This window comes from Pteropus medius, unplaced genomic scaffold (assembly GCF_902729225.1).
Source record: "Pteropus medius unplaced genomic scaffold, Ma_sr-lr_union100, whole genome shotgun sequence".
NCBI classification, from domain to species: Eukaryota; Metazoa; Chordata; class Mammalia; order Chiroptera; family Pteropodidae; genus Pteropus; species Pteropus medius.
Window position 1 is genome coordinate 340,544 of NW_024340697.1, and position 26,224 is coordinate 366,767.

Consider the following 26,224-nt stretch of genomic DNA (forward strand, 5'->3'; position numbering starts at 1 on the left):
GATAATGCTTAGGTTGTATGTTAGAACAATATTTACTTTTGGTAAACAAGTTCTGGTGTCATCTCATTTACATCGTTTTAGCGCCAATCTTCTTTAAAAGATTATAACTTTCCAAAATTACAGTTTAGTTTCCAAAGGTTTCTAAATAGAATATTTGTAATTACAGAATTACTATCTAATAGCATACAGTTAGTTCATAAATATGAATTAAGCTCCTTAAAAATCGTAACTATTCTCCCCTCAGAAATTTGTTTGACACTTAAAAAAAAAAGTTCCAAAGGTCTGAATGCCTTTGAAAGATTAAAAAAAAATTTTTTTCTTTTCTTAGCTGTTCCCATTCCAAGCAACTCTGTCCTATTGACATGCTGTGGGATAGCAACACATGTAAATGTGTTTTACAGGACGAGAATCCACTTCCTGGAATGGAAGGTAATGAGAGCAATGTGAAATAATAATAGTAATAATAAAAATAACAGTAGCAACTAACATTTATTGAGTGCTTACTATGGCCAGACAATGTTGAAAGTCTTTTGTATGTATATACTCATTATACTCTCACAATAATCCTGTAATGTACTATCATTATCTCCTTTTTTTACAATTACAAAATGGATACACTAAGATATCTAGTAATTTTCTCAAGGTCTCACAGCTAAGAGTGAAAGAAGCAGTCAGATCCCAGAACCCTCTATACTATAATTATATCGTAGGTCCACCAATGCATCATCTGCTTTGTAATCTCGAGGAAAAGCCCAAAGTAATTAGAGCATCCCAAAACATTGAATTTGAAAGGGGATGGTAACCTTTAATGAAAGCCATTTTAGAACTAAACACTAATTTATTTGTATACAGTTCTCACCAGAACATAAAGTAATTTTGGACCTGTCGGTTTCTTTTAACTGTGTCATGTGAAAACATGCCAATAATATGGGGGGAAGTGGGATTAAGAGAAAACTCTTTCTGCAACTAAGGCAAAGTTAAAGCAAAACACAGTTATTGGGCTAAGAGGAGGTGGGAACCAAATGAGATAGGTGATCATCACTGCTCATAACTCATAATGCTATGATTTTTAGTGATGAACATTTGGCTGAAAATGAATGCATTTTTTGTTTATTTCCTAAAGAACTTGACATGATTCCGCTGAAAAATAAATTGCAAGGAATCATGCGATTTGAACTTTGCTTGTTTTAAACATTGATCTACAAGCAAGACTAGTTAAAGATGAAATTCTAAGGAATCTGTCCCCAGAAACCATAAGTAACACCCTACTTCCAGTATTTCTGTCTCTCAGCTCCCTTCTAAATGTTTTCCTGAAAGTTCAACCCAGGGTTTAAAGGGAACTTAAAGTTCATGTAGTATAAATGCCCATGCAGATCTCGAATGTCATCTACGTCCTTCCCACCAAGTGTTCGGCCATCATCTCTTAGAATATACATCAGTCGTGGGGAACCTCGCCACCCACCGAGGCAGCTCAGTTACTCTGGCTACACTCTCGTTGCTAGTAAACTATGTTGAACCTAAACCTCTCTCCAGAACAGGACTGTCCAATGGAATTACAGTGAGAGTCACATATGTAACTTAACATTTTATAATATTCACACTAAAGGGTCAAAAGAAACAAGTGAAATGAATTTGCATCTACTTTATTTAATCCAATATATCAAGGATAGTATCATTTTAACATGCAATCAATATAAAATTACTGAGATATCCTCATTTTTTTGTGCTGAGTCTTTGAAACCCAGTGTGTACTTTATACTTACAGCACATATCAGTTTGGACTTAGAGCTACCACAGGGAACTTTGTCTTAGAGCTACCAGCTCTAGAGCATCAAACTCATTGGTTCCGGTTTTGCTTTATAGAGCCATGTAAAATGAATATAATTCTTTGTCCATGTGACTCATTTTTTAATAATGTTAGAAGGTCATTGTGGGAGGCAATATACATTGAGCTTAAAGGCTGTTCTAGTTGAGATTTCTCTGGTGCACAATTTCTGGGAGATTTGTGCTCAGGAGGTTTCCTTACAGGCATAATGGATTAAAATGTGCGATGGAGTCAAGACTGGGCAGAGGGAGAATTTGAACTGCATTGCGGTGGCTAAGAGGTGTCAGCCAATCCCATGGGGAGCTGAATCTGGACCGGCCCTTGTGGGGGGCGGGATGTCCCAAATCAAGGCAAAGAGGCTGGGTCCTCTGGACTGGTCATTGAATCTGGGCTGCCTAGGGAGGGGAGAGGACGTAACCTTGGGTGAGGCTGTCTCTTTCTGCTACAGGTAATTCCTGGGGAGGGAGTCAGCGATACACTTGAGTGCTGGGGGTGGAAAGAGTAGAGGGGAAGGAGAGAAGTGCTCTGAGCAGGGGGAAGAATGAGGGCTCAGGACTGGAGGTGAAAGAACATAGCATATCTGGGTGCTGGAAGAAGTTCAGCATGGCTACATGGGGACATAACGGGAAGGGGCTGGGTAGATGGAGAGAGGTTCACAGGGAACTTTGTCCTACAGCTTGGACGTGATGCTAAGGGTAAAGGGAAACCATTCAACTGCTTCAAGCAGGAGAGTGACAGTATCTATTAGAATTTTAACAAAATCAACCCAGAAACAGTGTAGAAGAGGATGGGTTGGCCCCGGGGCAGGAAAACAGGCAGGGGACCTTTTGGGAAGTCGTAGCAATGATGGTAGTGAGAGGCACGGGGTAGCCTGGATTACCATCACGTCTAATTTTCATCTCCCATAATTAATGTGAGTCAAGTTCACGGTCCCCTCTGCAGTAGCCTCATCAAACTGGTAACATATACTGAGCTTACTGTTCACTAAACACCTTTTGCACACACATGGCTGTTAAGTCAACTGCCTTTTCTACAATGACCTCTTCCCTGAATGAGCACATAGGGGTTAATGAATCCAAGTTCAATTTAATTTCATCTTGTTAGATTCAAGTCATTACTCTAAACTGTTAAAAAAAAAAGAAGAAGAAGAAAGAAAGAAAGAAAGAAAGAAAGAAAGAAAGAAAGAAAGAAAGAAAGAAACCCAAACAATCCCAAAATAAAGAAAAATCAGGGAGTCCCGATTCTGTAATTTAAATCCCTCAAGATAGCAACAACTGCAAACTTTTACTTGGAAAAATTCCATGGTTATATTGGTAAAAATGATAAGTGGAACAGGGCTGGGAGCAGAGTTCATTGGTATTTCATCATCAACCTCCCCGAGATTGAAATCAATATGTAATACTTCAGAGTATCACCCTAAGCTAGTTGTTGCTTCTCTCAGTTCTCCTGCATCCAGTCTCTGTTACTTTTAACTTGGCCGGAAGGACTGAGGTCAGCCTCTGCCAACTACCCTGTTGAAGTTCAGCAAACACCTAGTGCATTGTTTCCCCGAACCACTCGTCCAAGAATGGAGATGATCCTGCCTGAAGTGTTCTGAATGAGTCTCTACTGCCACCTTGTGATTCGTGCAAATCTTTCAAGTGCTCCTTAACTACCCTTTAAAGATCTATTCACGTCTTGCCCCCAAAGGACATCTGCCTTACTGGGCAGATGGCTTATGAAACTCACCTTTTTTCTCTTGTCATAATTCAGAATGGAATCTCCCCAGATCTCACTTTCTAACATCCATTCTATATCATCCCTCAAAGATCATCAACCACAGAGCAGTTAAAACTGTGAGATTAGATGGCATGACGTTGCTATTTTGATATATCATTGATGGCCAGATATTGGCAAGAACATACAGTTTAACCCAATGTCTTAGAATGCTGGATGTGATTCTTCAGAGTCTCTGTACACTGGCTGGCTTCAGGACCCTTTCATTACACGAAATAAACTCAACAAACGTTTATCAAGTGACTTTTTATACCAGAACGATGACACCTGGTCCCTATAACTTTTAGGATGTTTTAATTGATGGAGGAAACAGAGAAATAAACAGCAAAATGTAAGCACTGTAAGAAAAACAGGATGAAAATATGCACAAGGCAAGGGCACTTGGCTGAACTTACAGAATTTAGGAAAGAGGAGGAAAGGGTAACTAGCAGAGGGAAGTACAACACCAAAGGCACGGGGACCCTGGCATATCAGGGGAACAAAAAGTACCATAATCTGGTATAGATAGAACAGAGAGAGCGAGAGCGAGCAAGAGAGAGAGAAAGGGTGGGGGGAGGAAAGAGACAGACAGAGAAACAAAAAGAGAGGAATCTGGGAGGTGAGTAGGGTTCAGTTCATGGAGGATCTTATATGTTCTGGTGGGAAAATTGGCTTTTATTGTGGAAGAAAGGGGGAAATGTTAAGGTACTTAAAGCAGTAGAGTGATGTGATTAGATTTGCATTTGATAACCTTGTAGAGAATGGGTTCAAGGAGTAAAACTTTTATTGGCAAATGAGTGACAGCCATCTGCACAAAAAGTACAAAGTACTGACTCAATTGAGGCAGTAGCAGTGGTGACGAAAAAGAAAGAACAAATTCAGGGAGCCAGAACTGGGTGGACACGGTGATTAAGCTCAATATGGCGGGTGAGTCAAGAGCGATGGCACCACTCCTTAAGTGAGCAAACTGGAGAGAAGCAGTTTTAGGGAAGAAACTAAACGTGTACTTTGTTCCAAAATCTTAATAATGCTAAGGTGGCATAGTCAAGTTCTTCCAAAGTTTCTCTCTTCCATTTTTTGCAATGAATTTCAACCCGATGATCAGAATTGGACATGGAGTCATAGTTATTTAGTTGTTTTGTATACTTTCTAGAAGTATCTGTCAGCTAAGTGTGCCAAAAACTTCTCAGGCTCTCCCATTTCAGCTGAATGTATCTTCCAGCACATGTCTGTGGAATCTAAGTTCATTATCACTGTTGTATCTTTTCTATCAGTGTTGTGATGTGCAGTGAGGAAATACATCACTGTTTCTCCCTGCAGTCTGGAAGGTCTGAGGTGTTTTTCTACAATACCTGTGTTCCTCTCTCCATTTAATCTTCACCAAAAAACTGGGAAGGAGTACACTCATAATCCTTAGACATCCTATATTTTATTACTCATACTCGATTGCGATACTTAACAAGTCACTAACCTAAAAATCTCTTTAAAAAATCTTATCTAGAATATTCAGCTTATAGCATTTTAATTACAGACTGGGGAGAACCTATGATTTCTCTCTTTGTATCGTGAAACTAAAGGTGAATCTCCTTCACTCTGTGCAAAGGTTAGGGGTGAAAATCTACAGGAAAGGCCATTTCGTGAATCCAGGTTATTCTAGAATGAAGTAAAGTGTACATCCGCTATGGGGATCACGTTAGCCACGTTACCGCTGTTCGATCAACACTGTTGTTTCTGTTTAGACCACTCTCACCTCCAGGAACTGGCTCTCTGCGGGCCGCACATGAAGTTTGATGAAGATCGTTGCGAGTGTGTCTGTAAAACGCCCTGTCCTGGAGATCTCATCCAGCACCCGGAAAACTGCAGTTGCATTGAGTGCAAAGAGAGTCTGGAGAGCTGCTGTCAGAAGCATAAGATATTTCACCCAGACACCTGCAGGTGAATGAATGTCTTTTTAATTTTCACCTTAACTTGACTCATCAACATTTAATGTGAAAGCTATTTTGATTCAGTGGAATTCCTTATTAAGCCATTTTTTTTTTTTCAGTGCACAAGCCCCTTTTTGATAATAAAACAGAGGTTTGGCAGCTAAGGAATAAGCAAGAGTGTATAGAGTGAAGATGAATTGAGAAATCAAGAAAATCCTGCCTGCTGTTGTTGGCTTATAGATCTTAAGCAAAGGCTAAATTGATGAGATTTAAACAATTATTTGTGTGTTGGGGGCGGGTCTTTGGTTCAGTCTCTATCTCTCCCTTTCTCTCTTTGAGGAGGGGGATGTCACTGGATTTATATAGCAAGAAATTGATTGATGACTAGAACAGTTAAAGGTTACTGAGTGTGCTTTAATAGATAAATCCGTGTGGGATAACTATTCAGGATTTTATATTGGCATTTTAAATACATATCTGGAAAATTGACTTTTTTATTATGGTGACATCGATTAACAAACTCCAATAAGTTTCAAGTATACAATTCAACAATAAGTCATATATGTTTTGCATTGCATGTTTACTGCCCATGATGATAGAAAGACATCTAACTATGGAAAATTTACTTTGAAAACTTAATCAAATCAGAACAGAGTTATTCCTTTGAATGTAGTCCTTGATTCTAAAGTCTCGTGTTTATTTTCTTTTGCAACAGCTGTGAAGACATATGCCCCTTTCACACCAGAACGTGTACAAATGCAAAACCAGCGTGTGCCAAGCATTGCCGCTTTCCAAAAGACAAAAGGGCAGCCCATGGGCTCCACAGTCAAGAAAATCCTTGATTTGGCTTTGTTCTTAAATCCCCCATCCCTGTCATTTTAAACAGCATGCTGCTTTGCCAAGTTGCTGTCATTTTTTTTTCCAGGTGTTAGAATAAATTTCATTTTACATACTACCATGCGAATCCAGACCAACCTTCCATTAAACACGAGCTGAGGATTCTCTGGTTCACTGACAGATGTCTTCTAATTGAATATGCCCCTGCACACCGAGGGATGGAGAGGAGGGAGCCTGCGTAACCCTTTTGTATTTGTTCGGTGAATGAAAAAGGTTTGGCCATCATGGAATGACACGTGCCACATGACCGATTACTCACAGCAGATGAGACAGTTTGCATCATCTCCCAGTCCTTTGCTAATTGCAACTCTCTTTGTGAATTATTCTGATTCTTTCTTATGCAGATTTCGATTTGTATGATCGGCACTGATTTTCTGATTACTGTCCAGCTTGTAGTTTCGAGTTTACCAAACTACTATCTTTTGTTTCATATTTAAGTGTATTTAAAGAAAATAAACACCATTATTCAAGCTATCGAATTTTGTGTTATTTAATATGCTACCACTCTCAATTTTAAGAAAAAAAAATTAAAGAGAGAAAGGAACTTCAAAATGGGAGGTGTGGGGAGAAACATGAGCGCAACAAAACTCGATGCCAATTTTGGAAAGCAGAAGGTTTAAGATGCTAAACGAGGTTAAATAAATGTGATCCAAGAACCAGCTGGAAGCAGGTCTTTCCTTTGAGATTCAACTTGACTTGATGCCCGTCCCTTGGCAGAGGAGAGCCCACTGATGCCACTGACATCTTTGAGGGTATGTTTCTTCTGACCACCTCCGGCTCCACATATCTGTACTCACTCAGCTTGGTCTCATTCACATCTCAGTACTTATGGCCACATGTCTCATCTGCTGTGAGTAATGTCATGTGGCACGTGTTATTCCATAATAGCCAAACCTTTTTCATTCACCAATTCTTCTCTCTTCCATGGCTGCCCAGGAAAGGAGCACAAACCTTTTCCCCTTGCTTCCCCCTGACCCCAATATTCCCACAAATAATTTGTTGATGGTGTAGACTTTACTGAAAGTTTGGCATAGCGGCGCTAACAGAATTAAGTTATTAGCAAACAACTTAATTGATGCCCTCCCGAGCATCTTGGGTGGATGGATGGATGGATGGATGGATGGATGGATGGATGGAAGACAGATGATAGATAGATGATAGATAGATAGATAGATAGACAGACAGACAGACAGACAGACAGACAATCTGTTATGGTATTTATCATGCACTTGTAAATAGCCGTGTTCATGTTTAGCTCCCCACTACACTTTTGACCTCTTTATAATTGGAAACTGCCCTGATCAAATCTGTGTAGCCCACGTTTCTCAGGCCAAACGGTGTGGAGCAGTATGATAACAAGGAGGAAGATAATGGGAAATATAGCAACTAGTTTTGTTTCTCCTAAAGCCACAGGTAGAATTGTTGGATCCTGGGCCAATCCTTGCCTTCCCTCTCAGGCTTTTTAACCAGTTCCGAGTTCTCCCCTCATTCTCTGAAGGTCTCCATGGCTCTGGGTCCTCTGCTCCTTTCCCGGCTTTAGTTCTCAGTCCCTACCCTGGCGACACAGCTGATGTCAACTGGCCCGGCCTGGCCTGGCTGTGGAACCAGTCCCCACTCTGCTGCCATTACCATTGCCTCATCATTTACTGGTATTGGCCCAGTCATTCCTCCTCTCCTGTCACCGTTCCTCTTGCCCTCACTTTATGACCTTGATGCCAACAGGTCTTAGTCCTTCTAGTTTTACTATTTGATTCTCAGGCTTCTGCAAGCTCTTGCACATAACTTAGTTTCTTAAATGTATTAGCAATCGACTCCTTGCTTTGCCCCTCTATTCAGTTTCTACTACTCTCTCCTCCTCCATAGTATCTGGTTAAGTTCTCTTGAGAGCTGGGGCAGAAAACAGCTCAAGGACACCACACAGTTAAAGGAGTGACTTTGTTTATCCTTGACTGATAAAAAGAGAAGCTGAATCCTGGCCAAGGCAAAAAGACCTGAGTTTAAGGACAGGCTCTGCCCCCTAATCGTAATATGAGGCTAAGCAACCTCATGGGGCTCAGCTTTCTCACCTATCGGATGTGGATGATAACCTCATCTCCCTGTATCTCAGAGTTCCTCATTTCACTTGATACTATAAGTGAAAACAGTTTAAAAACTTCAAGGTACTTTATAAATTTAAGGGATTATCCTGAAGGAGAGAAGCATGACTGAGTAAAGTTCTTGGTTTATCCTGGATTCCTGGGCCTGCCCTAAAACCAACTCAAACCATGTTTTGGTTGGTGGTTCCGACTTTCTAATTGCCATTTAAATGGAGATATTATCGAGAATTCTGGGTTAGGACAAAACTATTTGTGATCTGCCTTTGCACTTCTAAAACCCCTCCCCTTGATTCTTCCCGAAGCCCCAATAACCACCAAGAGATTTGCACTTGGATTCCTGAGTCTGGGTTTGAGCTGGGATGGGGCTGGTCCTCAGGGCGGAGGTGGGGTGACTGGCCTATTGCCATATTAGAATTCTCTGGTCATTGTACAGGAATATCTGTCATACTAATAGCTTTGGGATGTGGGCTGATAATTCTCAACTTGTTGCAAAATAAAAATATGTGAGAAGCCCCAAGAGATTAAAGCAAACAATAAATGCCAGTGATGCCTGATATCCCTAATTATTTAAGCCACAGGCCAGAGAATGTCTTAATATGACAGCACAGATCATAAATCGGTGACTAAAGCAGTGTGGTGGGAGGCTCTGTAGAAATGGAAACGTGTTGGACAGCATAATGGCTAGAGCTGGATGAGATTAAAATACAGTCTGAGATACTCGATAAAGGAGATGACATGAATAATCCATTTAGAGGCTTTTAAGGGAAGTAATAGTTTGGCGAAAATTGTGAGCTTAATGGATTTGGTCTTTTGGTCAACAAGAGCTAGATTTTGTCTAATTTACTCAGTCCTCAGTGTGAGAACACCTTGCATATAGGTACCTAATGAATAATTATTTAACAAATAATTATTTATTAGAAGGTACCTAATGAATAATTATTTAATAAATAACGGAGTTTTGCACTGATTTTGTGACCAGGGAATGGGAATTCATCTGCCACCAGAATGCACACAATGAGCTCTTGTTTTCCAGGGCCTCTCTCCATGTGGCTTTTCATTATTCAGTGTGTTGCCAGCTTCTTCACAGCCTAGCCCTTGGCCATTAAGTTTCTTCTGTATCTCATTTACCGATGTCCCATTGGCCAAACAAGGCTCACGGCCAAGCCCAGAGTCAGTGTGGAAGGGGATTAGACAAAGGTGCGAACATTGGAAAGTGGTTCATTGAAGGCCACCAATGTAAATCTCCCACAAGCCTGGTTTCTATCTCTAGCTGCACACGGAGCCCTGTCAGTCTCTATTATTCTATAAGAGCTGAGCCCTGGTTCATGTCTTCCTCCTTCCACATACAGAGTCCAGGATCTACATGGCTTTGGTCTGATTACCATTTGCACTGTGGTTCCGTTTCTGATACAGAGAAGTGTTTATGTTCTTTTTTAAATCACTGCTGTAGCATTTTAATTTTCTCATTGATATGTCTATTCTTTTTCCAGTTAAAGCAGAACGAAGAGTGAGGAGTCTCAAAATATTAACTGAAAACATCATCTTGGCTGGAAGTCTGGCTCAACCTCAAGTCTATTTTCCTTAACGAGATCCTCTACCAGTTTGCTCCAATCTTGCCTGGAAATGCCACCCTCTCTTTGTCTGAACCCTTCCCCTTCTCTTTCCCTGTATAATTGCACAACAGTGTTCACTGGAGAGTCATCACCTGTCTCTGTACTTTGTTCACGTTCTTGGAATGTTCTTGCTGCCAACAGTTGCGTAAGCACCCTTTGTTTCTACTAGCCAAATTCTGGCAGCTAGAAATATTCTTCCTCTCCGAACTCCCAGCATTTTTCTTGTATTTCTCTTATGGCATGTATCACTTTCTACCTTTTATCATAGATATTTGCATATGCCTTAATTTTGTCTTAGTTCCTTGGGAATAAAACTTATGCCAGATATTCCTTGCCTTGTGCCTTGTACATAGATAGGAGACTCTCAATACAACCGTGTTGCCTTCCCACTCCAACGTTATCCAGGGGAGTTAATTTACATATGTATTTGCAAAGAGCTGAATTTCAAGGGAAGGTGATATCCACATTTATTTTACACCTCCATTTATAGGTCATTTTATACTATAACTGGTACTGATTGCCCTCATGTTTTATTAAGTGTAATCAGAATACACTGCATGTAAGTATTTTAGTCTACTTTTAGTGTTTTCTAAGAAAATTCCCTAAAGGCATACCTCGATTCTATACATTTAGGCAGAAAACTAAAATTAGAGTTATCCCATGATTTATAGCTTAATCCTGCTGCTACAACTTACTTTTGACTTTTAGAAAATAGCCTTAGAGACCTCTGCTTAAGGTTTAATTGATTAGAAGTGGAGTCTTGTACCCACATGAGATTGTGAAGCGTGATTTATTTGCCTTTTAACACTCAGTGCCTAGGTCAGAGACTGGAACGTGATGAATGTTCGATGTTTTCAGACTTTATTGGAACCCATAGACTTTGTTGGAACAGCCTGCAGAATTCTCAACCTCGTTCCCCAGAGAGACTCAGCAACAGTGTGCCTTTATGAATATTTATAAAGGTCAACCTATTCTACAGTATTTAAAACACAAAGAACCTTTCAAGAAAAACGGATCCCTTTTATACTATTGGTAAAAGGTATAGAAAAGCTAAGAAAGATAAAAAGCTTTTAAAACACAGAGACTATGTTTATTATTCCTTCTATTGCCCACACGGCCTTTTACAGAGTAGGCACTCAGTAAATGTTTGATAATAAAGATAGAAAATATTTGTTCTGTTTTGAAAAAAGATCACAATTCTTTTGAAGGAGTATTGGCATCAAGATCTTAGAAGATTCATGGTAGAATTACAAAAGTATGTTGTGATCAGAACTGTAGCAGTGGCAAGCCAGGGGCTCAAAAAATGAGGCTTAACCCTCGTTTATACCTTTCAGGATGTCTATCCATACTCTTTGTCTTAAAACCTCTTGCAAAAATGAACAGGAGACCAAAGCAATGTTGTACCGTCTGGTAGTGTTGGTGTTATCTGTGAAGCCAACTTTAAATTATTTAGCTTGAATAAGTATCCCTTTATTCCCTGATGCTTCAATATTAACACAGTGCAGAATATCTGTTCCTACTTGTGCCTTATTCATTAAGGTTAACTCATTAATACACTTCAAATCTTACAACCAAAATGCTCTTTGAATTATATCACTGCACTGTAATTTTTATAAGATTCACTGAAATATTTTCATTATATTATACAATATGTGTCAGGGAATGTGTTGGTATTAGATTTAAAAATTCATCAGTGTAACCAAAACTTATTCAATGTCTATTACCAGGAAGAGACCCTACCTCAGCTTATTTACAGGCTGGGAAGGCAGACATTTAGCAAGCAAATATAATTGCCAGTTTTCAGAAAGAAGTCCATGTAAGATTCCAAGAAGACACAAGTCTTTAAGGATCAGATTGAGGAGGAAGGGGGATGGCAGTCAGGCTAACAACTTGAATATCACCTGGCAAATGGTATACCAGCATACGACCAAAGTACTATCAAAATACAAAAGATAGAGAATTTAATTCTCTCGATGTTTGGGGAGGGCGTCAGAAAGGAGCTGAAATCTTCAGGGATGAACAGGTTTTCTATAAGCTTAAAAGGAGTGCGGGTGACGGTGTTCAGGAAGACATTTGTTCTCTAAAGTGTCTATAGGGCAGGGCTGGGGAACTGCAAGTATCGACTGTGAAGGCTGGATCGGACCACTCCCATTGACTTATCATCCTCTTGGCAAAGCACCACCACAGCTAGTTGAACCAGTTTGAGCGGGAATTGATATATGAGGTCAGATCGCAGATTTCTTTCTCCGGAGTGTAGGGTTGCCAGATAAAACAACAAAATGCCCAGTTAAATTTGAATTTCAGATAAATGACGAATAATGTTTTAGTAAAGTCCCTAATATTTGGGACATATATATAAAAATATTTACCTGATGTTCAAAAATTTTTTTAATTTGATTTGACCTTTTATTTGGGTATTTTCATTTGTTACATCACAGAACCCTGCCAGAGAGGTAAGAACCAGCATGGTTTGGTGGAGGCACAGGTAATCGGAAACAAAACGCCACCATAACCCCGCCTTTCTGTGGCCTTCCCACCCAATTCTCTCCAATCGGAAGCCAGAGAGACCAGGCTTCCAGAAAAGAGACGCTGTAACTAGGCAACCAAGGTTCAAACCCACCCACTCTTTGGCAAGATCCAGGTTTAGAAGGGCGGTGCATTCTGGGAGATCGTTTTCTAAATTCGGATTCGCCTTCAAAGGCCTCCAGACTACAACTCCCAGCAGCGCTACAGGGTCGTTGCGAGGCACGCTGGGAGTACTGGCTCTACTCTGCGGAGGGACCCTGGAAGGCAGCTTGTGTAACAAGAGACCAGGGCCGATTTTTAAAGATTTGCGATATGGGGAATTCATATAAAAGGTTAAACCGAAGATTAGTGCTTTCCATACAGAGATAAGAAGTCTTCCGGAACACCGCGGGTACAGGTACGTTCGCGCGCTGATGTTACATCCCGCGCTGAAGGTTGGGGACTGAACGTCCCTCCTGCACGTGATCCCAGCGCCTCTTTGTTATTGGCTGCTTCGGGGGCGTGGCTCTCGGGTGCGGTCGCCCCGGATTGGTGTTTCGGGGCCGTGGGGTGGGACTCTGGCCGCTGCCGCGGGAGGTCCGGACACTGGCGGCCATGGGACTTGCCGGTAAGCGCGCGTCTGACCTCCCAGCGCCGGCACTCTTAGCCTTTTTCGGTGGGACCGGATTTTCCCCGTGGGAGTGTGGGCAGCCGTTAAGGGGGCGAAGCCGGCCAGGCTGGAGGTCAAAAGTCGGGGGTTGAGGGTCTCCGGTCCCGAGCGGGGCTGAGGATGCGCTGGGGCGGACGCGCTGGAGCCGGCTCTGGCGGGGCTGAGGAGGGCGGGGTGAAGGGCTCCGGGATCCCGGCCTCAGACCCCTGCCCACTCTCTTTTTCCTCCTTTTGTGGCTGGCGAGACCCCGCCTGACCCCAGCGGGGTTGTTCCTTCCTTTGGCACAGGCGCTCCCCAGTGTCCTCTCAATGAGTGAAGCCGGGGTAGTGCCTAGGGGTTGGATGGAAACTCTGTCCTCTTGACCCCAAGACCCCGCCAAGGCTCCTCGGGAACCTCTGTTGCTAACGACTGCCCAGAGACTCTTTGGACGTGGTCGAGAATTTTACGGCTATCTCACATTTGGCACTTAAGTAGCTGGGACGAGGCGGAGATCTTGGACACATCGCTCAACTTGTCTGGCTTTTAACTTGTAGAATGAAAGGTTTTCACTAGACCTTCCAGCCTCGCTATAGCTTGAAAATCTTAAGATTCCGTGATTGTGCCGTTTGCCGAGCTTGTCGAGCTTTTACGCCATAAAGACGTTAGGCATAGTAACCCGGTGGAAGTAGGCAGATCCCTCACAGAACTTTGCAGGTTGATGAAAAACTTTAAATGATTTCATTTGATGTTTTAGCCCATTGTTTTCGTTATAATCTATCTTTTTAAATTGAATATCATTGGAAATTCGAGTTTAGGTGACAAACCAGTTAAGAAAATGTTAATGAAACCACTTAAAAGTACACAATTGAAGAATCTCAGTATTTGATAATATTGAATCTTAATTAGTAAATTCAGGTCAACAAACACTTATAGAGTATTTCTGAAAATATATTTAAAATATAGGTGAATTCGTTGGAGATAATAGTTAAGACTTTGTACCTGCAGTTACTTTTATTTTCTGAGTTTGCGGGTGAAATCGGAAACGCAGACCTTTAGGATGGCTTCCCATTGTATAGTTGAGTTTCTGGAGGCGTGGAAATCTCATTTGTAAAGCTGAGGAAGATTTTCAGTAGGTTTCCAAGACTCTCTAGCTTTAAAAGCCTAAGAATCTGTAATAGTACCGAATATCAAGGGGGACATTTTGCACTGATAAGGATTTAGGAGCCCCCTGAGATAAACATTTCCTACTTTAGATGTAGAAAGTGGCCCCAGATTCAGCCCATCTCTAGTTTAGTCTTTATCCTCAAGACTCCAAACTGAAGGGAGGGATGCTCATGGCGGAAAGGCCTACATAACTGAAAGAAAGATTAAGAAAATGAAGGGACCAGTTTGATTATCTCGGTCCTTGAATAAGGGAGGAGAAAATTGTGGATGTCTGCAGCATGTCCTGCCAGTGACTCTTAAAAAAGCTGCTCTCCAAAAGACCCAAAAGACGGCTTTAGCTGCAGAAATACTTTAGTGTAAATCACAAAGTTAATACTAGCAGAAGTTCATGTGTTTCACTGAATCAGTGGCTAAACTCTCAAGTGGGGTTGGCATACTTTTTCTGTAAAGAGCCCTATTTGTAGATATTGGAATGAACTGGTTTGTTAGCATGGCAAATGATTATATACTGTGGTGTAACAAACTTATTTCTGAAAATTACATGCAGCAGTCTTTTTAAAGCAAAATGAAGATATAAGGACATTGCAGAATGTAGTTTTGTTATATGGCACATAGTAAATGCTAAGCAAGTAAATGTCAAAAGAGTAAATTCACGATACGCTTTGCTTTATTTCTCAGGGCAAAGCCAACAAATTTACATTAACATTAAAACAGTATTTATATCTGGATTTGAAATTTGGAATGTATTTTGTCTCTGAGCTGAGATCCTTTTTTTCTCTTTTTCAGGTACTAGACGACACATGTCTTAAGTGGGTCGCTCTAAGGACTAATGCCCAAACCATCTCAGCATGGCCTACCGAGGAGGAGGCGAGCACGGCCATCCTCACTCAGCTGCGCTCAATGTTAGCCCTGGAAGTCTTCCCACATGTCGAACCCACACCCATTCGATATGCATGGTGTCAGACTTTTTCTACCCGAATATGGGAGGCGTGGAAAGCCACATTTACCAGCTCTCTCAGTGCCTGATTGAAAGAGGACACAAGGTCATAATTGTCACCCATGCTTACGGAAATCGAAAAGGCATCCGTTACCTCACTAATGGCCTCAAAGTCTATTACTTGCCTCTGAAAGTCATGTACAACCAATCTACAGCCACGACCCTATTTCACAGTCTGCCATTGCTCAGGTACATATTTGTTCGCGAGAGAGTCACGATAATCCACTCACATAGTTCCTTTTCTGCCATGGCCCACGATGCCCTCTTCCACGCCAAGACAATGGGGCTCCAGACAGTCTTCACGGACCATTCCCTTTTTGGATTTGCTGATGTCAGCTCGGTGCTTACAAACAAGCTTCTAACTGTGTCTCTTTGTGACACAAACCACATAATTTGTGTCTCTTACACTAGTAAGGAAAACACTGTGCTAAGAGCAGCACTGAATCCTGAAATAGTGTCCGTCATTCCTAATGCCGTAGACCCTACTGACTTCACTCCAGACCCATTTAGAAGGCATGATAGTATAATAACCATTGTTGTTGTCAGCAGACTTGTTTACAGAAAAGGTAATGAAATGATAGCTACAATTGCACTGCACAGATTTTTCTGTTATAGAAATCTGTTGAATACTTGTATATAATGATTGTTTGGCTTTTTATTTTGTTTTATGGTTTTATGACTCCTGCTTTAAATATAGCAAAGAAAGGTTGAATATTGTTTTATACATCCAAAAAAATTTTTGAAACAGTGGTGAATGCTGCCCACCCTCCTCCAACCTTTGATGTTTTCATAGTTACTTAGAAAAAAAAAAATAACCAGATGCCGTTTAATAGATCAGAGCTTTTTAAAAGTAACAGTGCTGCACGTGCAGTAAGAAGCTCAGGGCTGAGCCCACCGATTTCTGATTGCAAAAGTAATGTCTTTACAGATATTTCGAAAACTAAGAAAAGCACAAAGGTGAAAACTAAAATCGGCTGAAATCGTACTCTTCAGGGATGACGGGGAATGAATATTTTAATTTATAGCTTTCTTGTCTTTTTTTATGCAATGAACTCGTAAAAGACGTTATTGTTTTTTAGCTTGCGTATTTCATTTAATCATAGATAAGCCTTTAGTGACATGCTGGCAGGTAAGTAATGAAAGAAAGATTACATGGCCCAACGTCCAGTCCCGACTCATTGTGTGATCGAGGACAAGCTATATAACATCTGAGTCTCAAATTTTTTCATTTGTGGAATTTGGGCCACAGTGGGAATCTTGTGAGAGTTCAGTGATGGTTTCTGTAAAGTGCTTAGCCCTGTTTGTACTCGATAAATGTTCACCGTTATCAAGGAAGATTTTATTAGTGCTTCTGCAGTAGAATTTGTAGAGCCTTATTTACTAAGTCCTAAACAGTCTGGTTATTCTAGACATAAATGGTCTTCTGGACGCTATTTGAAAACCTGTCCAGTAATCAAAATTAAAGTGAGGAATCATTAAAAAGGTAATATATAACCTCCCATTAGATATTTGAATTCAACCCAAAATATTATTAACGTGCGCTGAATTGCCAATAGTTTGACGTAGGCCTCCAGGCTCGAGTGTACTGGTCCACAGGTTTGAGCTGCGCTATCTTGTACGGTTACCTTCGAAAAGCGTCATTTACAATTGCCAATTTGGGTTTCTTTTAAATGGAGTGAGGACCTAAAAACATATGAAGTAATGTACTTCTGGATTTATCATTTGTTTTTGATTTTATAACAGTGGTTAAGATACCCCCTACCTTGATAAGAGTTTTTTTTTCGGTGACTTCCCTTTATTGAATTCTTCAAACTTCAGCTAATTTCCTAGAAATTAATTTTGTCAGTTTCTGTGCTATTTAATCAAATTACTTAATATAGTAACAAGTACAGCTGGCATCAGACTGACTTGTGGACAACGCGGCTGATTCTTGGTAAGCGTGGGGCTCAGCAGTGGGATCAGAAGTGAAACCCGTGTGTTAACAAGTGGCCTGAAACCCACTTTGGCCATTGTAATGGAGAGCTGAGGTTGATCAGGCAGTCCTCTTAGGGGAAGAAACTGCTGCCGAACTGAGTTTTCTGGGGTAAAAGCAGTGATGTGCTTTCGTTCTTTAATCAAGATGTTAATCGACCAGCATTCTATGTTCTGAATCTCTCAGGATATTGGTATGTATTTGTTAGAAAATGTGCTTAAATGTTTTTAAATCAAATAGTATACCTTTGTGAGCTAGCAAGCTGAGAAAGTATGATGCACGTATGGTTGAGGATCAGAGCAAAAGTAGCTATTTGTACAATGATTAAACCTGTGCTTCATTAATTATGGTATTTTCACCAGCTGAGCTAAACACCAGCCGGGCGAAGGCACGGCCTTTCCTGTTCCCTGTTCAGTAATTTAACGGATATTTATTGATCCCTCTCCCTATGCCAAAAAGTAACATTCTGAGAAGGAACGGTCACATGTGTAGCCCAAAAGTGAGTAGTTATATAATGATCCACTAACAAATTAATTTCCTTAGGAGGTGTTCATTTGGGCCAGGTATCAAAGGCCCACTGGAATGTATTAAGTGAGAGAGAGGATAAACCAAAATTCTTATCCCCCAGTTTTCCTGGCTGGTTTCTTCCCTCTTCTCTTGAGCCTGTTTGCCCAGGGTTTTACAGTGCCCCTGTGCGTGTGCAGGCACGCCCACCTCGCGTGTGGTAATGACAACTTAACATTTATATTCTGCAGTTGATAAAGCCTGTGCATGGTACACTACCTCACTTGGCCCTCCCAACACCTGTAGGGTAGATGTTTTCTGCATGTAACAAAGAAACTGAGTCTCAGGGTAAGTAACTCACCCAGGTTACACAGTAAGTAACAGATGACAAACGTGAGTTCAGCTCTTTTTGAGTTAAGGTCTCCTGTTCCCTCCACCATTATCCTAGGTAGCGATTCAGAAGATTCTTTAAAATATTGTTAGCTTGAAAAGCAGTTCAAGTCAGGAATTTTCCTTGTCCGTTTTGTGTGACTTTGTGGAGATGAAAAGTCCTTTTGTACGTTCCATTGTGTTGACTCTCCTTAGAGGCACCTGAACATTTTTTATTGTGGAGGGAAAAACCCCTTTATTTTTAGAATAATATTATAGTAATTGACAATGTTCATCAGTTCCATTTCTTCTAAGTTACTTGTCAGGATTAAATGACATACTATATTTAAAGTATATTACCTGAAAAATAAAATATATTGCCTGATATAGTAAGCACCTAGTAAATGTTAGCTATCGTCAGCAATTATGATGATTACTCTATATGTGTTGTTTTTTTTATTTGAAGAATAGGTTCTTAACCTTTGTATTGGAAGACAGAGAGAGGGAAAAGAAAGGAAAGAAGTGAAATGAAGGAAATATCGGAGGCTAAATGTTAAAAGTTAAGCCATGTTCTCGTTTATCTAAAAATCCACTCGATGGATTTGGTAATAGACTTGAAACAAAGATAGCTAACATTTTAATGAGAAGCCTTTATAATTCAGAAAAACTGCATGTGAATTTAAGTTTCCTGATACAATCATTTTGAAACTACTAGCAAAGTTTACTTAATAAATCCTGTTTTGAATTAGTTAATAAAAATGACCCTGTATATATTATATCTCCCACCATGATTTTTATAATTGATTTGGGGAAGATTGTTAGAAGTGTGTGTGTGTGTGTGTGTGTGTGTGTGCGCGCGCGCGCGTGCATTTTTAAATAAACTTAAGTAACTGGCTTATTTTAGATTTTACGTTGAATGTTTACAATCTGTAATTGTTAATAAGTGGAATTCCGAAATAGTGTCAACATTGCTGTCACTTTTGATAGTCACTTTCAGATTAGTAGGACATGTTTTATTTTATTGCTTTCTATTACCCGAGGCTATATTTATATATTATAAGGAAAGTATTTCATTAAAAAAAGGAACAAAGATTCATCCTTTTATTCTATGGACTGTAAGGGTGGGCAGTTGAGGTCCTGCTGCCTTTACTTTCCTTTAGGGGAAGTGGGCTATAGCGGATTTGGATACACTAGTTTTTAAAATTTTCCTAATACCATAGTATTTACTGCGAAATCTTCTGTACAGATTGCATTCTGCACAGAGTGGAGGCAGCAGTTATACTTTGTGGCTTAGCCCTTCTCTATGGCAAGGAATGGAATCATGGAGCAGTAGAACTTTATAGATGAAAGAGACCTTGGACTTTACGTACACAAGTCTCTTCATTTTCTGTATCAGGAAACTCCCATGGTCAGAGAGCTTCCTCGTTAAAAGGCTGGGACGAGACCTGCATCTCCAGTCAGCTGTCCTGCTCTGTAGAAAACTTGAACTCAAACGTTAGCTACCTCATACCATTTTTAGAAGTGGGCAATCCATCAACAAGTGAAAAGAATATTATGTTAAAATGAAACAGAGTAGTCCACGTATTGGGTGTGTGGAAAGTAATGGGTATCAGTGTGTATATCTATATCTCCAAGAACACAACTCTTGGGGGACCTCTGGCAGTTTGTGGACAAATCCACCTTCCCGGAAAAGGTTTAAGAGAATTCGTTTCTCTACTTAAGGAGGGCATAGCTAATACTTTTCAAAGTGAGAAGATTCTCAGTAGTTCTGATGAATTTAAGCTTAAATATTAATATCTCTAACATTCAACTTTATTTTCTCTTTTCAGGGACCGATTTGCTTAGTGGTATAATACCTGAACTTTGTCAGAAATACCCAGATTTAAATTTCATAATTGGAGGAGAGGGACCAAAGAGAATCATTTTGGAAGAAGTACGGGAAAGATACCAGCTGCATGACAGGTATTTATGGATTCCATATTGTCTTGGGTAAAATATCAATTATCTAAATTCGATTTTGGCTTCGTGCCTGCATTAAATGGGCTGCTGCTTCTACATATACTTGATGTAAAAATTTAATGCAGGGCCTGTTTAAAAACATTTATATAAAATGGGATACCGTAGTTAAAGAATTCACAATATTATTTTATTTTTTCTGTTAGCGCAATAGTATTTGACTTTACAGGGCATGATCAGCGTCACCCTGGAAGGCACAAAAAACCAACCGCTTTGATTGGAAGTGTTTGTGGATTTTCAAGCCATACCGAGTTGTAATTTAAATAGCATGGCTCAGATCATGTCAGTTGCTCCGTATATGCAGATTTGAACATTTCTCTTCCTCAGTTACGTAGATAGCATGCCAGGTGTCTGCCTATGGAGCATCAGTTTAAAAGGGGCATCTTTCTGTTTAGAAATGACACTTTAACATATACTCATCGAAGTATTAATATTTTCATTAAATGCAAACTAATTTTGGAAAAGATGAAATTTGATATGTGTGACAAAAATTAGGAATATGTTAGCTGTATGGGTTTTAACCAGCTTTATAAGACCATTTCTTTTAGATCAGAGTTTGAGTTTGGCAGTCTTAATCTTTCGAGGTGGAAAACATTCGAACCAGTAAGAATCTAAATATAATGTGAATAGCACACTTGGCTTATAATTTATATTTCTTTTCCAGCGTGATTTTCACTTTCTTCTTTCTTTTCTCATTTCAAAAATCAGAGTGCGTCTCTTGGGAGCCTTAGAACACAAGGATGTTCGAAATGTCTTAGTCCAAGGACATATTTTTCTTAATACTTCCCTTACCGAAGCATTCTGCATGGCAATAGTGGAGGCAGCCAGTTGTGGTTTACAGGTAAACCTCAAAACATTTGAGGGCTTACACTGTTGGGGATTCTGTACTCATATTTTGAAAACTAGTTAGACACATTCTGAATTAATTTTTTTACATTGGTTTTGCTTCTTTTCCTGAGATACAAAGTACACTGGATTGTATATGTTTTTTTTTGGTTTTGTTTTGTTTTTCTATAGGTTGTAAGTACCAGGGTTGGTGGGATTCCTGAAGTCCTTCCAGAAAATCTTATTATTTTATGCGAGCCTTCTGTAAAATCTTTGTGCGAGGGATTGGAAAAAGCTATTTCCCAACTGAAGTCAGGAACATTGCCGGCCCCAGAAAATGTCCATAACATAGTGAAGACTTTCTACACCTGGAGGAATGTTGCCGAAAGAACCGAAAAAGTATGTCACGTGCGAAGAAAGGGGTATTTTAAGACTGTGCGAATTCCCGATTCATGTATACGTTTACTTTTTCTTCCACAGGTTTACCATTTCCGTCCTATTAAATTTATGAAGTCTCTTCCCAATGGAAATTAAACTAATGGATTGCTTTTGGTGTATCCTGGACTTCAGATTTCTAGTCTTAGACATTTTCTTGAGGCTGTTTATAATTCTTAAGCATAGAGGTCTATTAGAAAATGTATGGTTTTATTTGGCCCAATTGTGGCAACTTTTTAACTTGTAGATGTTTCATTCAGGCTACTTCCTAAAACTCCTGCGTCCCTTTTGCTAACTACAACGATTTTCTACAGGAAAAGGATTTTTGCATCTTTGGACTGCTTGAAAACATGTGAGAATAGCTCTTTACTATAAGGCTTTCTTACTTGGTTTAAATTGTAAATGCCTATACGTAAGGGAAGCCGTATTTGAATGTAAGTGCAAAAATTGTCACATACGTTTTCCATTGAAATAGGAGATCTTCGCATTAACAGTTTCGACTGAAATGTCCCTGAGACACTCTCCCCTTCTAGAAGTTTTGCAGTATCTCTACCCATGTGAAATAACCACTTTTTCTCTGGTTTTCCTTCGGAAGTTAGAACGAAGCAGTGATTACCTGCTGGGGGCACATGTCGGAGTCGCCTGGGTAGCCTTCGCAGGATCTGTTCAGTCCATCTTTGTGTCCCCCTGCCTCTCTAGCCGCTCCCTCGGTGCTAATATGACCCGTTAGGAGCAGAGGTGGAATTTGAGGATGGTTGGCAGGGATACTGGGTTAGACTGATTTTTTTCAGTGATCCTCCACTCTGCCTAAGAACCACAGCTCCGTAAGTTGTGACTTCACCCTGACCGACATTATGTAAACTCAGAAATCTGAGCTACTATAGATAATAAGTTTGGGGCAGAGAACTCTGGTGACGGCTCATCAGCATATGTTAAAGGAGCTAATTAGGATTTTTTTAACCACAAATTTTCTTTTGGTTTTGTTTAAAGTAGTAGTAAAAATCTGTATTTTTTTTCCTATTCTGTGGCGATTTATAGTATACATTCAGAAAAAAGTTAATCCCTATTCGTAATGGATTGCCATACCTGTTATTCTGTTTATAGTAGTCAATTACTTTGTCACTTAAGAGAAAAAATTAATTAACCTAGAAATAAAGGTGGACACACAGGTCAGTTTGTAGTTGCTCTTTTAATTCTACACAAAATGTCCACACAGGGCATTTTGATTCCTTTCAACGCCTCGTCAGTTTAACTGTGCTGTTTAGACAATTGAACAAGTTATGCTTCACCTGTCTCAGCATAATTCCCAGCATAATTCTGATTCAGAGACATTCTAGATGGCCTCAGGGTGGACGAGCTGGAAATAAAATCCTGTATCTTTCTAAGACCAGTGACCTGTAGAACTGGCACTTGCACTTGAGTTCAAGAGGAGATGGTTTACAGATCTGATAATGTGAGAATGAGCACAAGTAATGCTCAGTTTAAATGCAGTTTAAAAAATTAATGATACAAAAAAGATTAATGGTAGCCCATGTTATGTGTTCAAAGTAAGAATGTTTAAAGAGCTTTGTTTTTTTTTTTTAAAATATTTCTGAGTCTAGTGCTTAGCAGTGCTTTAAAAAGCAAGTCACCTACTACCAATTCTCAGCAATAAACTTTGTTTTCTTTGCCAGTATTTGACCTGTACCATCAAGTAAGGGTTCCCCGTCTCTTTCTCCTCCTTTTATTTGGAATCCATGAAATGTTTCTGTACGTTCCCAGCCTCCATGCTCAGCATCACAGCCTCCCATGGCTGTGGGAAGAAGAGATGCTCTGTACCCAGAAAGAACCCCAGTAGATTGTCACGTTCTGATTGCAGTTGATGTCTGCCAGATAGCGAGCGGGGAGAGCTCAGCCGAGTCAAGGAGTCTTAGGAGGCCAGTCCTGCTTCAGGGAGTCACTGCAGAAGTAAATGCGGCCTCGACAGAGGTGACGCGAAGAGTGGCCTCAACTTCTCAGGACTTTAGAATTCTCACAGTTGGTTAAAATTGCTGGCGATCCCTAGGGGACAGGAGCCGTGGCATATTCGTCTTTGTATCGCATGGCGTTTTGTCCAGAGTAAGCGCCGCCTGAGTGGTGAATCAAAAGGCAGTAATTCCTGTAATGAATTTCGTTAGCCACAGCTTTCCTATGTCGACAACAAAATGTAAGCGGCTTCCGTTTACATCCATAAAACATTCCTGGTCGTCGTCTGTCGTGGGTCAGAGTGCTCATTCTCCGCCTCTCTCCCGCCAGGTGTACGACCGTGTGGCGGGAGAAGCTGTGTTGCCGATGGACAGACGACTGGACAGACTCATCTCTCACTGTGGCCCGGTAACAGGCTGCATCTTTGCTTTGTTGGCCGTGTTTAACTTCCTCTTCCTCATTTTCCTGAGATGGATGACTCCAGATTCTTTCATTGATGTGGCAATGGATGCCACGGGGCCAAAGGGTGCCTGGACTTATCCTCACCCTTACGGTAGAAAACAGGGTGACAATAACGAGGTGTCTCAAGTCAGGTAGAAGAAAGCCTGCATTGGAAGATTTTCAATATTTGTAATAGTTGTATTAAGACTATTGACAACAAGCTTGCTCTTTTTCTTTTTTTTAAAGTTAGTTTAGTAAGTTATGCTACCTCTATATCATTCAATGTTTTATTTTGAGCAAAGATAAAAACTTATGCAATTCCTGAGTGTAGAAACTCCTTGCACTTATTTCAAATTTAGGAGAGAACATTTAAGCCACTCAGGTATGACAGTTTTCAGACTACTGAAATTCCTCTAACAGACATGTTTTCACACATTATATTTTGGGAGCTTTGGGTGCTGAAGGGCCAAATGTTTTCTGGACATTTTTTTGGGCCAACTTTAAATGTTCTACCATTAATTAGATAGTCACCAGATGTTTACAAGTTTTCTTTAGGGAAATACAACAACTCTATGAACTCTTTTAAGTCATGTTCTTAACACATTTATTAGACGTTTAAGTCATATTTTTGAACATTTATCGGGTATGCTCAGTATTGCGTATAATCAGCAGGTTTCTTGAGTAAAAAGGTCCATCTGTTACCAGCATGTTTTAAGCAGCTACTACGTGTAGAACATTGAACTAGATACTTCCTGCCGTGAAGGACCAGGGCGCATTCGCTGTTTATCACTCGAATGGCTCACTTTATTGTAGTCACAGTTGACATGAAATGGTGAAATATCCAACATGCCAAAAATGCTCAGGCTTTTAATGCCAGGAAAATAATTGCTGGCATGCTCCGAGTATCTCTTCGATTCCGTTGTATGCATTCTCCTGGGTAGAGCCTCCATCTTCAGTTGTGTTGATGAAAATGCTTTTTTAGTTACTAGGGACCGATATCACTGTTGATGAGAGTGCAGAGAGAAACCCTCCACATCTTTCAGTGTATAATTTAGTCCTCTGTAAATGCCTTCGTGTTTTCCAAGCAGAATGTGTGAGGTGTGCCATCTCAAACTCAGCTGCTACCCTGTACCTTTGAGAAAAGTCACTTCCCTTCACTTGTGGCCTAGCCGATGCCTGATAAGTATTGTCAGTGTAGAAAAGTCTTTACCCCAGAATGTTTAATTTATAGTGAATCGAGTGTGAACATTTTAGGAACACAAGTCTCTTTGTGGACGGGTGTGTTGTTAGCTGTACTTCTTGTTGCCCAGAGCCATGGGTTTTTAAACCCCAAATTATCTACATGGTGTGTCTTATTATGAAACTCCTTAGAATACGTTTTTCTGATAAAGGATGGAAATGAAAAGAATGAGGCACATGTGGATGCACTAGGTAGAGTCTGGCAGTATTGTGATTCTGTACAGGATTTTTTTTAAATGACAATATTTACAAAACTCCTTTTTGGAAAATATCTTAACATTGCCTATTAACCTGTTGCCACTGATATATAAGAAATGCATTTGTGTTTCTTACTAAAACACAAATGGAAGAGTGCAGTTTTTAAAATTTAGAAGTTAGGGGTTCTCTAAAGAAAAGTAGACTGATCCAAAACATTAGATCTTATTGGGATTTTTATGCAAAGAAGCTGACATATAAATATGGAATGAACAGTGCCAATATTCATGATAAAGTGAGAACTGTAACATTTGGTTTTATTTATTCAGCAGTTTTTATAGGTATACTACTGTTTTTTCTTAGATTTTTTGTTTTTTGGCATTTTTTCAAAATTGTCATTTAATTATTAAATTGTCATTTATTTTGGATGGAGATAAGATTTAAAGTTTTTGCATGTAAAATGTGTAACTCGCAAATTATTTTCCCTTTTTTTTTTTTTTTAGCAAATGGAAGTAAATTTGCTTGTTCTAGTAAATGTTAATTTTCAGGTTTCCCAGATACCTTAATCGTAACGATCAGTATTGCACTGGCCAATATGTGCACACATATTGTTCTACTCTGCTACTTACGTTTATTTAAAAGTGAACTTGCGGTTATGAAGAATTTATGAAAAATGTATTTCTTTTGATGTTACAAAAAGTAGCACGTGTAAAACTGTTTTATGAAAACAAGCTACGTGTCCAAAAATAAAGACCAAAATGACGTTTTGACAATTTTCTGAGTTTGTCTTTTGTTATGAACAGCGCTCCCCCTACCCCACTCCCTCACATGCTTTTTTTTTTTAGTGCAATTGGATGT

At 39.9% G+C, this 26,224-nt stretch overlaps 2 protein-coding genes across 5 annotated transcripts in view; both read left to right on the plus strand.

Moving 5' to 3' along the window:
* The window catches only part of VEGFD (vascular endothelial growth factor D), a 37,215-nt gene extending 26,777 nt beyond the window's left edge, over nt 1–10,438 (plus strand). For 2 of the 3 annotated variants that reach the window (XM_039873462.1, XM_039873471.1), the window contains exons 5-7: nt 329–429; nt 5,320–5,515; nt 6,221–6,876. In XM_039873462.1, the coding sequence (XP_039729396.1) occupies nt 329–429; nt 5,320–5,515; nt 6,221–6,347 (424 nt within the window). In that variant the 3' untranslated portion in view covers nt 6,348–6,876. Of the gene's footprint in view, nt 1–328; nt 430–5,319; nt 5,516–6,220; nt 6,877–9,988 lie in introns of those variants that run through there. The other variant, XM_039873480.1, reaches the window with a different exon arrangement.
* Nucleotides 10,439–12,849: 2,411 nt separating this feature from the next.
* Nucleotides 12,850–26,139, plus strand: PIGA (phosphatidylinositol glycan anchor biosynthesis class A). Of its 2 annotated transcripts, none has more exons than XM_039873523.1 (6): nt 12,850–13,034; nt 15,216–15,992; nt 20,101–20,233; nt 20,996–21,128; nt 21,305–21,511; nt 23,822–26,139. In XM_039873523.1, exons 2-6 carry the CDS (start codon nt 15,278–15,280, stop codon nt 24,086–24,088), a joined length of 1,455 nt encoding a protein of 484 aa, XP_039729457.1. In that variant the 5' UTR covers nt 12,850–13,034; nt 15,216–15,277; the 3' UTR covers nt 24,089–26,139. The 2 variants fall into 2 exon arrangements, with proteins under 2 accessions (XP_039729457.1, XP_039729449.1); XM_039873515.1 differs by lacking the exon at nt 12,850–13,034 and adding an exon at nt 13,187–13,244.
* The last annotated feature ends 85 nt before the right edge of the window (nt 26,140–26,224 follow it).